Source organism: Mustela putorius, unplaced genomic scaffold, assembly GCF_011764305.1.
Source record: "Mustela putorius furo isolate JIRA1106 unplaced genomic scaffold, ASM1176430v1.1 tig00003845_pilon_pilon_pilon, whole genome shotgun sequence".
Classification (NCBI taxonomy): domain Eukaryota; kingdom Metazoa; phylum Chordata; class Mammalia; order Carnivora; family Mustelidae; genus Mustela; species Mustela putorius.
Window position 1 is genome coordinate 61,353,656 of NW_025421998.1, and position 14,069 is coordinate 61,367,724.

General features: G+C 54.5%; 1 protein-coding gene across 1 annotated transcript; it reads left to right on the plus strand.

The window, feature by feature from the left end:
• Positions 1-1,858: 1,858 nt before the first annotated feature.
• Positions 1,859-13,658, plus strand: GHRHR (growth hormone releasing hormone receptor). The gene is made up of 13 exons (XM_004762582.3): positions 1,859-1,915; positions 4,104-4,206; positions 4,328-4,435; positions 5,091-5,188; positions 6,241-6,338; positions 7,030-7,162; positions 8,507-8,660; positions 8,923-8,983; positions 9,418-9,487; positions 10,215-10,306; positions 10,873-11,002; positions 11,596-11,637; positions 13,439-13,658. Exons 1-13 carry the CDS (start codon positions 1,859-1,861, stop codon positions 13,562-13,564), a joined length of 1,272 nt encoding a protein of 423 aa, XP_004762639.1. The 3' UTR covers positions 13,565-13,658.
• The last annotated feature ends 411 nt before the right edge of the window (positions 13,659-14,069 follow it).

Here is a 14,069-nt window from a genome sequence, read left to right on the forward strand (position 1 = left end):
TAATTTATATGCCTTTTCTTGTCTGCTTACCCTGGCAAGTCAGAAAACTGAGGCTCAAAAAACTGACCACCCAAGGTCACACAGCTGGCCAGCGGTGGAGGCAGAATTTGAACTAGAGTTGGTACAGAGGTAGTTGAGAAGGGTGTTCAGTGACCCTGGTCTCTTCGGGAAGACCATGGGCCTGGAGAATCCTTGGAGCAGGGCTTCTCAACCTTAGTTCCACTGACCTTTTAAACCGGAGAATTCTTCATATGGTCACGGGGGCTGCTGTCCTGCGCACTGTAGGCTGTCCGACAGCGTCTCTGGTTTCAATCGTTATACCCCCGTAGCACCTTGCCACCGCCCTTGCCACCGTTATCTCTGGCTGGGGTACTGAAAACTGTCTCTAGGCATCGCCAAATAGTCCGTGGGGGATGAAATCACTCCCTGTGAAAAGCCATTACTTTAGATAATGATTATTAAGTGTCAATATCCATTATTAACCATCATTCATGCTAATGACATTGACACTAATTACCAAGGGGCTAATTGTGGTATGTATCCTTGCACTGTTGCTCATTTATAGCTGGGGGATGGAAAGTTCCAGCTTTCCGTTTAAACCACACCTGCTCAGTGCTCTGCTCTCCCACCTGTGAGTCCTCCCTTGGCCTGCCTCTCCAGGAGCTCTGCTTCACCCTGGAGAGGAGCTGAGCTGTGTGTGTGCCCCGTTTGCACTGTTTTCATGGGTGACCCGCAGGAAAACCTTTGGGAGAGGGAAGGGGGTCTGGGGCTTGGGGTGGGTGGTTCATGCTTTCTCTTCAAAATATTTTTCTTCAACGCTGTCGGCGATGAATACAAATAGAAAAATAAATCCTTGTTGATGTAAAATGACTCCTCACTGTCCACAAGGCGGGGGTGTGGAGCTTTCATCATTCATGATTTGGGGCAGGCTGTAAACAAGCTTGTTGTCACCCACATCCAGCCTGCCAGGCTCTGGGACTACAGACCTACGCACAAACATCAGGGCTAACCAGGGACAGTGGCATCCAGGGCCCTGGAAGATACCATGTGCTTCCAAAGCCCCAAAGGCTGCATGAGATCTGGGTGGGACTCAGAGCCTTGTCTTCAGCTTGGTCAACTGGGATTCTGCATTTTAAAGTCTAAAACTATAATAAAAGTGACCAGGAATTGAATGTTCTAAAATCACTGGAGCAGCTTTGGTAGGGGCTCTGCTGCTAGGACAACTTTTGGCCGGCCCGTGCAGGGGCTTGTGATCTCGTTTCTTTTTCTAAGGTCATCCCTGCTCTGCAACCCCCACGGACAACCTGCCCCGATCCCTGCTGTGTCCCCACAGCCCTGGCCCCACCATGCAGCCCTGTGGATGAGACTCGGGTCACCAACCAAACTGGGGGCTCCCTGATGGTGGGCCCAGATCTTCTTCTCTGAGTCTCCTTCATTTGTGGGGGGATGCTCTCTCCACTGTGGGCCGGCAGAAAGCTGGGCTCAGAGAAGGAAATGGAAAAGGATGTTGACCAGCCAGGGCAAGGAATGTCCTGTGGCTCTCACATCTCTGAGCCCTTGCTGTCAGGACAGGCACATGGGAAGACTTAGGGACACAGTAGAAGGGGGAGGGGATGGGGGCATGGAGGCCCACTGGAGGGCTGGGGCTGAGCTGGGCACCGTGTTCTGCAATCCTGTGAATATTTAGCTGGTTCTGTCCCTTTTGCTGGCTTCTGCCTATGCAAACAGTCACCAGAGTAGGCAGAAGCCAGGGGCAGCGGCGTGGCGGCAAAAGCAGGGGACTGTGGGGAGGGAAGAGGGTTGGAGCTTACAGCGAGGACGAGGACGCTGACTGAGGGAGCCAACTCGGAGCCCCACCATGGACAGCAGGGCATGGGGTGCCTGCATCCTCTTTTTGCTGAGCCCATGGCCAATTGTGAGTAGCCAACACACACCCTCCTGCCTCTCCCGCTGGGCTCGGGATCTGGGAGCCTCAGGGCTTATTGGGGTGGGGGTCCAGCTGGGGCCTGGTGGGGTCCCCACTGCCTCTTCCCCAGCACAGCAGTTTCTTCCTACTAAGCAGACTACTGACCATAGCTCAGAGAAATCCTGCCCCATCCCCTCATTCCTCTCCTCCCCCTCCTCCACCACCACCTCAGCTGCTTGGCTCTGGGGAGCTCTGCTAGGAAACCGGGCTGAGCTGACTTAGCCTCCCTGTTGCTTCCCTCCAGGGCCTCTCTGGACCCCCCTGGGTGGGGGGGGACCACAGAGACTGTGTCCGCCCAAAACAGACTCTGAATCAGGGAGGCAGTTAGGGCCTCTCTTCTCTGTCTCGTGTCCTCCAAGTCTTCTCTGAGCTACAGGTCCCTAATTCTTCCACAAAATCTCCAGACTCCTTCCCATCCCCCACATCCCAGGAGCTACACTCTTCTCAGGTTGCTGCCTCTTTAGTGGCTGTGGCCAGGGACCAGGTGGGCCTGCGCAGGGAGTGGAGGACAGCTGCTCCCCCGCTGGCACTTGGGGAACTGCTCCTTTCTCCATGCCCATGCTGGGGGCTGGAGGAGCTTTTGCCAAATTGATGTGCCGGGGAGTCGGGTGCAGGACAGGGGCCCTCCCAGCATGTGCTGCAATTTCCCAGCATGTTTTCCAGGAATTACCGCAAGGGACACAGGGACCAGGACAGGACGTACAGGGTACTGGGTGGGAAGCTCAATGCACACAGACTGAGGACTCCTTCCTCCGCTGACTTGTGTGTGTGCGTGTGTGTGTGTGTGTGTGTGTGTGTGTGTGCCCATGGCCGCCAGGCCTGCCAAGCGCCCAGCAGCACCTGCCCCTAGGTGCACAGCCTTGGGGCTAGAATCTGGTGCCAGGGAAACTAGTTGTGTGGCCTGGGCAAATCCCCCACCTTTCCTGAGCCCAGCTTGTCTCTTATATAAAGGACATCATATCAGCTCACTGGGGCTATTGTGCATTGAGTGGGATCTGATTTGTCAAGGGCTGGGCATAGGGTGCTTAATAAATCTCTCCTCCTTCTTTTCTTTCTTTCTTTCTTTCTCTTTTCTTTTCTTTTTTCTTTTTTTTTTTTGTAATTTCAGCAGAGTTGACACACCTTGTTACATTAGTTTCAGGTGTACCAGATAGTGATTTGACAAGCTGATATGTCATGCTGTGCTCTCCACAAGTGTGGCTCCCATCTATCACCTACAATGCTTTATTTGACTTTATTCCCTGGGCTGTAACTTTCCTCCCTGTTCCTTATTCATTCCATACCTGGAAGCCTGGAGCTCCCATTCTCCTTCACCTGTTTTGCCTCCCCCCCCCCCTTTTTGGCCATACGGGTAACTTGTATTGCCTTCCCTTCTGCAGTGAGGGGGTCTCCTTCCTCACATCTGGGTGCACCCCACCATAACCAAGTGTGCTCTCTCTCTCTTCCCCCCTCAACCCTTACCTCCCCCCACCTTCCCTCGGACTCCTTCACGCCTCCTTATCTGGCTCAGACATTCCTGCCTCCTTCTTAGAAGGACCTCCTGTCCACCCAGATAATCTAGGATAAACTCCCCATCAAAAGATCGTTACCTTAATCCCAGCTGCAAAATCCCTCTGGCCCTGCCAGAGAGCATATTCAGTTTTCAGGGATTAGGACGTAGACATTGTTGCGTGGACGAGGGCATTGTTCTGTCTACCAAGGTCCTTTGTGCAGGATTGCACCCAGGGAGCAGGAGTGCAGAACGGGCTTAGGAGAGCAGGGACGGAGGAAAGGCCCGGCACAGACAGGTCGTGGGCTCAGCCAGCTCCAGGAGATCTTCAGAAGACTCGAGTTCAACGTGTCTCAGAACTTAACTCCCAAGAGATGAATGGGAATCACCTGTCCAAATGCCCATCTTTCTTTCCTTTCTCCCTCCCCACGTCCCCCCCTCTCTTCCTTCCGTCCTTCCTTCTTCCTTCCTTCCTCCTTTCCCTCCTCCACAAGTACCCTTGCCAGTACTGGGAGCCAGGCCCTGTGCTTAGGAGCAAAGGGCGCAGAAAGGCATCAGGCTTTGTCTCTCTTCTAAGGTCTTAGGGATCAGAGAACCCAGAAGGAGCCGCCGATCAGCTTGGCCAATCCCCTTACCTCCTTCCTGCAGGTATCCGGCCAGGTGCACCCAGAGTGTGACTTCATCACCCAACTGAGAGAGGATGAGAGGTCATGTCAGCAAGCGGCAGAATGGATGCCCAACACCACGCTGGGTATGGCGCTGGGGAGAGAGGGAGGGACTTCTAGATTCCTTTATCTCCTCCAGCCAAATCCCTCCCCATGCTTGAAGGGCCTGGACCCCTGAGTCTGCTGTGCTTCCATCTCTCTCTGCAGGCTGCCCCAGGATGTGGGATGGGCTGCTGTGCTGGCCGACGGGGGCCTCTGGCGAGTGGGTGACTCTCTCTTGCCCTGATTTCTTCTCTCACTTCAGCTCAGAACCAGGTGAGGGTTCCGGGTGTGGAGGTGAGTGGGGAGGAGAGGTGGTTTCATCTGGTGATGCCAGAATATGCAGGTGCCTCCCTGGCTTTGGGGGCAGTAGATCTGGATTTGAACGGGGGCAGTAGATCTGGATTTGAACAGGGGCAGTAGATCTGGATTTGAACGGGGGCAGTAGATCTGGATTTGAACGGGGGCCGTAGATCTGGATTTGAACGGGGGCAGTAGATCTGGATTTGAACACCAACTTCCCATCTTCCCATGTGTCGTTGGGCTAGTCACTCAACCTCCAAACGCTCAGCTTCCTGACCTGTGACCTGGGGAAAATAAGAACTTTAACCTCAGAGGGGGTGAGGATTGGTGAGGAGAGCGTGGAAGTGCAGGACCCAGGGCCTGACCCCAAGGGAATGTTCTGTGGGTGTTAGCAGGAGGGCTACCTATGGGGTGGAGGGGAGGAGGGTCTGTCTGACTATTCCCATGCTACCAGCGGCCGAGTGGGGGGAGTGAGGAAGGCTTGCTCCTGGAACCCAGGTCCATGGAGAGAAGGCCACCCTCACCTCTGCCACTGGGAGGAGCTGTCTGCAGACTCTGGATGGTCCATGACTCCCCAACCCATGCTGGGATAACCTGTTCTCGGTTCCCACCTCTGCCTGCCTTCCAGGGGTCGTGAAGAGGGATTGCACTATCACAGGCTGGTCCGAGCCCTTCCCACCTTACCCCGTGGCCTGCCCTGTGCCCCTAGAGCTGCTGATGGAGGAGGTAAGAGGCTTCTTGGAGCAAGAGTCACCATGAATATTTGTAGGGATGGTGGGCCACACAATGGAGGGGTTACCATTCCCACTGTAACTAGCAGGTTGGACTATTAATTGCAGAAGCTTCCAGAAGATGGCAGTATCTAGAAGAGAGAGGGCCATGGTCTTTTGCTAATTGCTTAGGGGTGCTTCATGAGCCACGGTGCTGGGAAAGAGGGGAGGCAGAGGGCAGTGTGGGAGGTGTGCTGGCTGCCGTCTCCTTGGCGTGCCCTCTCTGTGCTCAGGACCCCAGGGCAGGAGCTTTGAGCGGTTCCAGGGAAACAGAGGCTCGTAGTGGTCCTGGGCACACTCCTTCCCTTCTCCAGTCCTCAGTCCATGGAGTGGTGTACATGCCCCACACTTCCGAATTGAGCAGGGCCTCTGCAAGGTGCTTTGGTACCCACAGTCCTATACCTCTTTCCCCTCAGCCCTGCAAGGCAAGGTCTGAGTCTGACCATTTTTCAGATGAGAAGACAGACACAGGTGGTGATTGCCTACACCCCTCAGGGGTCCCGATCCCCTTCCTCGGGCTACCCCATCCAACTCCATCTTTTCCACTTTTCCCTGTGGCTGTTGCTGGCTGCCCCCTTACTTCGGGGCATGTGGTGTGCCCAAGACAGTAAGCAAGTAGGATTCAGTAAACAAGCCCCAGCTCCTCTTGAGCTTTTCTCATTCCTCAGTGAATGAAGAACATACCAATGCATGAATAAATGAAGCAGTAGTTTCTCTGCTGCCTGTCTGGCCCCAGTAACACTGAGAGTCAACTGTCTCACTCCCAGGCCACTCCCCTTCACCCCCCCCCCCACCCCGCCCCTTCTGCCCACCAGCAGGTCAGGTGCAAGACAGGCTGTAAACAAACACTTCTGTTCCTGAGGGAGCTTGCTCCAGTTCCCACAGGTGCCCCTGCCCCAAATGGGGTGCTCTGGGGGTAGAACTGAGAGCCTTCACCTGCTTGGTCATCAAGCCTCCCCTTCCCCGAAAGTGCAGTTGCTGAGACTTCCTCTGTCTCTATCTTGCCAGAAATCCTTCTTCTCCACGGTGAAGATCATCTATACCCTGGGCCATAGCATCTCCGTAGTGGCCCTCATTGTGGCCATTGCCATCCTGGTTGCTCTCAGGTTTGCCGTCCTCTTTGCCTGCTCGAGAACCTTCCCTGCCTCCCCATTGCCCGCAGCACTAAGCCTGATTCCTTGCCTGGATATCCAGGAGGTTCCCAGATCTAGGCACCATGGCCCTTCCTGGCTTTTCCTTTCCTTCCCCCTGCATGTCCCCTTTCCACCCCTTGGAAAGCCCCTCCGGGACTCACTGCCATTTCTATACCGTTTTTCATGTGGAACTTACTCTATTTGCTTGGAATGCCCAGTTGCTTTGTTCTTGATATATTTGTATCTGGTAAAATCCGAAACCCAGCTCCCAACTGCTTCAAGAATCCTTTTCCCCTCCCCCCGCCGAAACCCTTCTTGACTCTTCCAGCCCTTTGATCGTTGCCCCTCTGGAGGCCCTCCAGCTTTAGAGTCTGAGCCCCAAAACATGGCTTGTGCTATTGTCTGTCTCACGGGGCTGTGCCTCATCTCTCTGAGCACCGAGGGGGCTCCCCTGGGTGGTATCCTGCCCTTTTTGCCTCTGTCCCCCGGACTCGGAGCCCCTGAAGGGAGGGACTGGTCCTCTCTGTCCTCTCCCCAGTGCTGAGCCCAGGGCAGTGGTTGATCAGCTGTCCCGCACGGCCACTCCAAGTGCCGCCCAGTGTGGCTCAAGTCAGTCAAGTCTGCTTCCCACCACGCTCACCCTCCTCCCTCCCTGCTCCTCCAGGAGGCTCCACTGTCCCCGGAACTACATCCACACCCAGCTGTTTGTCACCTTTATCCTCAAGGCGGGCGCTGTGTTCCTGAAGGATGCCACCCTCTTCCACGGGGAGAACACAGACCACTGCAGCTTCTCCACTGTAACAACTGGAAGGCCCCGGGGTGGGTGGGGAAGGAAGGCCTTGTGAGAAATAGAGATGTGCCCCACCCCGCCAGCCCACCCAATCCTGTGGGCTGACCCTGGGGCTCTACAATTGCTAATAACAGAGCAGGAAACACCCGCCCTTCCACAGAGTCAGGTCCTAAATCCCCATGCTATTTCTTGGACTGTGGGGCCCATTCATGTCCTTCCCCGAGTTCCGTGTTCCCCTTTCCATTTCTTATTCCATACTCTGACCTGGCCCGTATTCACCCCAGCAGTCTCTGCATTCCCTCCCTGCCTTCGTGTGCCAGCCTGTCTGTGGCTGGGTGTGGGTATGTGCGGGGTGAGGTGGAGCTGGGTCCCTCCCTCAAGAAGCATCCAAGGGGCCTTGGGGGGGTGGTGGTGGCAGAATGCACCTGATTATGGGACCACCGAGTGGGGCAGGGGGTGTTGAGAACTGGGCTTCAGGGAGGAGATGGTTCTGGAGCTGGGAGGGGTGAAGGGGAGGGGAGACACATTCAACGGAGGGGCCAGGGTGAATAGACTCTCACAGATGGGAACACATGAAGCATGTCCAAGGACCAGAGAGGTCACAGCAGGACAGGAAGGTAGGAGAAACAGGAGAATGAAAATCCAAGGCCATTGGGGATAGCGTGGAGGCCCCGCACCCCCCAGGAACACTAACTGTGCAGGAAATGGACAGATACGCAGAGGGACAAACCCACAATGACCTTAATGAATGAATGAAAGAAAAGCTAGTAATAATGATATGAACTGAGCACTTCCAAGTGACACTGCTCTAAATGCTTCATTGCATATATTACCACCTTTTATTTCCTGGGTATGTTTTCATTTTAGTTCCATTTATATGTGTGTGGGCCTGGGTCCAAGCTCAGGCTGCCTGAGCTCAGGGGTGGTGCTCCTCGCCCCTGACAGATGAGCGAGTCCCACGCTGAACGAGTGAAGGCCGTGTGAGGGCCCATACGTTTGCAGGAATGAACGGAGCTCCATACCCACAGCTCTGTGGCTGTGATGTGGGGTCAGGAAGGACTGACCAAAAGAGCAAATAGTAGCAATCCCTACGCAGCGTTTCCATCTCGTCCTCATGATGAGGCATTTGATAGGAATTGGGAGTATTTCCTTTGACAGTCAAGAACGCGAGGTCGGAAGAGGTTACCCAGCTAATGCAGGCTAGGTGTGAACTCAGATCACAAGTCTGTGCGGTTAACCACCACATTCTACTATCACGGCCCCTCTGGGACAGCCTGAGGGGGAGGGGCCTGAGTGGAGTAGGGACTCCAGTGGATGTCCAGCTCCAAAAAAGCCACACCCCAACCCACAGGTTCTATGTAAGGTCTCCGTGGCCACCTCCCATTTTGCCACCATGACCAACTTCAGCTGGCTCTTGGTAGAAGCTGCATACCTGACCCACCTCTTGGTCTCCAAGTCGCCCAGCACAAGGAGAGCCTTCTGGTGGCTGGTTCTTGCTGGCTGGGGTGAGTGCCGAGGCTGGGTGGGGCACTGTAGGGCTAGGGGAGGGCTGGGGATGCACAGGGAGCTCAACCAGAGGTCCCTTTTGCTCACTGATGGTGACGCAAGACCCAGAGCAGGGAAGGAACAGCAGCTGGTTACTTCTCTGGCTTCCTGGTAACCACCTTCCCGGTGCCCCATGTAGCCTGCAGTGGTGGCAGCAGGTAGGCGCAAGTCTCTGAGCCAAGGACACAGACCCCTTACTGTGTCTCCTCTGTACCCCCACAGGGCTTCCCCTGCTCTTCACTGCCATGTGGGTGTGTTGCAAAGTGGTCTTCGAGGATGTGGCGTGAGTCTGGGGGGAATCACATCCCACTGTGTTGGGTATGGGCTGGACCAACCGGCAGTGTGGTGGTCCTCCAATCTGGGGAGAAGAGGAGGAGACTCTGGCCCTGCCTTCAGGGAACACCCAGGCTTGGGTGCAAGATGGGAAGGTCATTGTGGGTAGTGTGGAAGGCAGGACCCGAGGTGGAAGGGGGCCTCAGATGCTCGGGGTGCTGGGCTCAGGGAGAGGTGGGGTTTGGGAACACACTAAATAGGGCCTCCTAGAACAAGGGGAGGTTCTGGGGCCAGCAAGAAGCAGTTAGGTGGAGAGAGAGGGGGTTAGCCCAACAAGGATTGCCGTGTCCCTTTGGAAGGGGTCCCAACTGGCTGGGAGAGGAGATCAGACTGGGCAGACATTTTTGGTACCCCCCCATCAGTTCTGGCTTGTCTTCTCCCTAGGTGCTGGGACCTGGATGACAGCTCTCCTTACTGGTGGATCATCAAAGGGCCGATCGTCCTCTCTGTTGGGGTCAGTCCCTCAGGCCACGCTCTCTGCTTTCTGCTCCCTGGGTCGGTGGAGGTGGCTGTCCGACAGGAAACATGACTCCATGCTGGGAGTCAGGATACCTGGGCTCTTTAGCCCTGCTCTGCAGGCTTGTCTGAGCGGCCCTCTCTGGACCTCAGTGTTGGTGAAACTGGGCGCCAGGGTGGGGTGGGGTGGGGGTGGTCTCCACAGCACTTAGGCTCCTTCTCGCGCGGAGTCGTGATGAATTCAGTGCCTGACTGTAGGTCATGTCCCACTGCAGCGAGGCTGGTGTGGGGAGCAGAAGGAGGGCGGTAGCTGAGCTGACTGCCTGCCCCCATGCTGCAAACCAGGTCACCTGGGCTGGTTTGCAGGGCCTCAGGGAATGTGTGCATTGCCTCCAATATTATCAAAAGGACGGACACCTACTTTGTCAGAGTAGACCTGGGGGGGCGATGGAGGCAGGATGACAAGTTCTGACCCTCCCCTTTATTCCCGGGCTGGAGAGGGAGGCTGGAGAGGATTGTGGACATCTTGTGGCCAGGCCATCATATTCTGATGTGGTCCTTTCTCTAGGATGCAAGTTCTGGATTAACAACCTGAACATCCCTCCCCCTGCACACCCCTGTGTCTCAAGGATTTAGGATTTCTAATCCTCAAAGAGGTCCTATCCCAAGCCACCGGGGCCACCCCCTGACTCTTGCCTTTCACCTTCCTGCACTTCTATTTCCAGGTGAATTTTGGGCTTTTTCTCAATATTATCCGTGTCCTGCTGAGGAAGCTGGAGCCGGCTCAGGGCAGCCTCCGTGCCGAGTCTCAGTACTGGTAATGTATGGGTACACATGAGTGCCTTTGGGGACCCTGGGGCCATAACTGGAGTGGGAGTCAGTGTAGTTCCATTTCATTCACTATCCAGGACTGTGGTCCTACCTAAGCTTCCAGAGAGAGAGAACAGATCTGGTCCCTGCCCTCTGGGAGATCACAGTGTGGGGAGGATCAGGCTCCAAGTATCCAGTTACCAGGCCAAATGGACTGATGAGTGGTCAGGTCCATTTCTGTGGGATCCCGCAGAAGGAAAACTTTTCTAGATGGAGCGAGGGGAATGAGGTATGATTAGGGAAGACTTCCTGGAGGAGGTGGTCTTTGAAATAGACTTTTATGTGTAGATGTTGAATAAATGGAGCATTTGGCAGCAAGAACAGCAAGATTCATGGCCCCAAAGTAAGGAAGCCCTGCATTGCACCACACTGTGTTTGGGGAGGCTGGTGTTCTCCAGGGTACCTGATGCAGAGAGTCTATATGGGGAGCTGAAGGGAAGTGGGAGTGAGCAAGAGGCACGTGGGAGTTTCTAATCCCAGCCTTGGGTGCCTAGGGCTTGTCTTCTCCTGCAGGCGTCTCTCTAAATCCACGCTTCTCCTTATCCCGCTGTTTGGAGTTCACTATGTCATCTTCAACTTTCTGCCCGACAGTGTGGGCCTGAGCATCCGCCTTCCCCTGGAGTTGGGACTGGGCTCCTTCCAGGTGAGGAACCCCACAGGGACTCTTTCCACCAAGTCCTTGGGCAGGAGGGAGGCAGTGCTGCCCACTGGTATGGCTGAGTTCATGGTAGGTTAAGTGTTATCAGGCTTGGTTATTCTTTCTTTCATCCATCCATCTCTCTATTCATTCAACTTCCCCTGAGCCCATCTACTCATCCATTTCGCCATCCATCCATCTATCCATCCATCCAGCCAGCCAGCCAGCCAGCCAGCCACGTACCTCTTTACGCATGCATCTATCACTCACTTATTCATTCATCTATCCATTCATCATCCACCCATGCATCTCTCATACACTTATCTGTCTACCCAACATTTCCTGAGCACCTATTATGTGCCAGGATCTGTGCTTAATAGGAAAATCAGAGAAATAGCTTTAGCAGGCGTTCCACAATGACTACACGAGACAGCGTGCCTGGCATGTAGTAAGATGAACGCACCTCCTTCCCTTTCCCCAAAGACCTGGCCCAGGCCACATCCTGGGGGTGGGTGGAGGAAAATATAGTAGAAGGATTGTGGACATCTTGTGGCCAGGCCATCATATTCTGATGTGGTCCTTTCTCTTTGGCCCTGCAGGGCTTCATCGTTGCTGTCCTGTATTGCTTTCTCAACCAAGAGGTATATAACTCTGCTGGCTATTCTTAGTCCTTGAGTCTCCTCTCCTGCCAGAACTAAGGCCACTCATCTTCTTCCCAGACCCTGCAAATCCCAACTCAATCCAAATCTTGACTCTTGTGATCGTTTGGGAGGCTTAGTTTGTCCCGAGTTTCTAGATCAAGCTGAACCTGATTGCTTCATGTTAATGTCCTTTATCCATTCCTCCTCTGGGTTGGACCAAATATACTATCCATTCAGGACCAGGGATGGTCTAAAAGGATCCCCCAACTCTGTGTTCCTAAAACCGAACAAAAGGGAGAGTGGAGGAGGGAACGAGCCGGCTCTGGGAGAGACAGAGAAAACAGAGACAACAGAATTGAGAGTCAGAGGCAGACATAAAGGGAATGAGGAAAACAGAGTCTGGTGCAGCAGCAGTGAGGATGATGAACAGAGCCAGGGAATCCTGAGAGAAAGCACCTGGAAGGGAGGGGCTGATGAAGAGAAGAGACCAACCAGAGGAGGACACACCCATGACTACACCGATGGTGCTGATATGCTTGTAGAGATATGAAAGATGGCAGAGAGTGGAAAAGGAAAACATCCCACCCAAGAGGCACCTTGCATTTCTCCCTTAGGACAGACTAGCTCTGTGGGAAAGGCAGGAGAATTTATCTCAGTGCCCTACACCCCATGCCCTGCAGCTGTGTGCATGGCAGAGTGACGGGTTCCTCGGGCAGCATGGATTTGCCATGGGCTCTGATCCGCTGGAGATGCACGTGCCCTCTGCCAGCTGTGGAATGGAGCTCGCCCCTCTCCTGCCACCTCTGTCCCTGACTGGCTCCCGCCCCGCTGACTCTTTACTCCCACTGCAGCCTCCCTGAGCCTCACACAGCCTTATCTGGTGTCTGGGTGCAGACACAGGACTTTGGTATTTGTTGTAGTGGCTCTTGAGTCCTGTGGACAGTGACAAGAGTGGGGAACAGCCCTGGCTGTGGCCAGAGGGACCTGGGAAAGAGGCTTCCAAGGAGAGCTGTGAAAGAATCTGTCCTGGGAAATCCTATTGGATACCAAATAGTCACATACCTCTGGTGATGGGGAGCTTACTACTCAAAAATACCTCTTCTGTTGTTAAGCATCTATGAGGGGAAGCTCACCTTTACTTTGAATAGAAATCTGTCTCCCTTTTATCTTTCACTACAGCCCAAGTTCGGCTCTGTTGGTGGTGGGGGGGTGTGTGTGTGTCACAGCCTCTCAGCTCCCTTTGACCCCAATAGCACCTTGGAGATGTCTCAGTTCATATTTCCCTGCCCCCCCTGTCCTCCCTCCCAACCTAGCTGTTTTTCTTTCAGGAGTCCCAGTCCCCTTACCTCAGCTCCTTAGATGGGATTCCATCTTTTCGCCCTTTAGGTCATATCCTCGGGACAGGTTCCCAGTGGCCATCATTTAGTTAAGTGGGCAGGGCAGGACTGAATCCCAGAGCAGGGGGTGGGAGGCCACTCAGGGAGGACGGTGGGGCTAGTTGGCCACAAACAGAAGAAAGCACCCCTAGAAAATGTCTTTAACTGGACTCATACAAAGGTAGTGCTAAAAACTAGAGTAAAGAGCTAAAGGGATTGGCCAGGAATGCTCACAGGAAGGAGGAGGTCGTGTCTTTCAGAGATAAAGCTTAGTGATGGCTCTGGTCAGTCTTGGCTTCTCCTCTCCCAGGAGTCCGTGTCTCTGTTTCTCCTGCGTCGTCTCTCCCTAGACCCTCAGTCCCCCTGGGGTGGAGTACAGAAGTAGCAGTGGGACCTTCCTAACATCCTCTCCCTTGCCCCTGGAGGTAAAGACCGAGATCTTACGGAGGTGGCGCGGCCATGAGCTTGAGCTTCTACCAGCCCGGAGGACCCACACCAAGTGGACAACGCCTTCTCGCTCTGGGGTGAAGGCGTTGACATCTGTCTGCTAGGTTAGCCACATCACTCTACTGGAGAGCACACCGGGGCTTGGGCAGCTGCAATGGGCTCACTGCCCTCTGCAGGACCAAGAGGGATGGGCACCCTGAGAACCCTCAGGCCACGCCTCCATCCCAGCTGCTGCCTTGCTCTGGGCCGGGGCAAACCTTTCACCCTGTCCTGCACCTGTTCTGCACCTGACCCTCGGCCCCTGTGTGTCTACTTCTGACGTCCCTGGTTGCTCTGTCTCTATTCTCCTGTTCCTCCTCCTGGAGTTTGGGCCATAGTTCAAGGCCAGAGGAGCCAATAAACTTGTAAATGAATAGATACAGAGCTTGAGTGGACACCTGCGCCGCCACAGGGGCGGGACCTGCAGCCTTGATTTGGATCTCTGGTGCGGATGTGCCTTTATGATTCCCCCATCCATTTCGTCCCCATTGTTAGTCTGTGCAAGAATCCTCTTGTTTAATTTATTCTTAAAACGTGTTCTCTTTTTGTCTCTATCTCCAGTCCCATCCC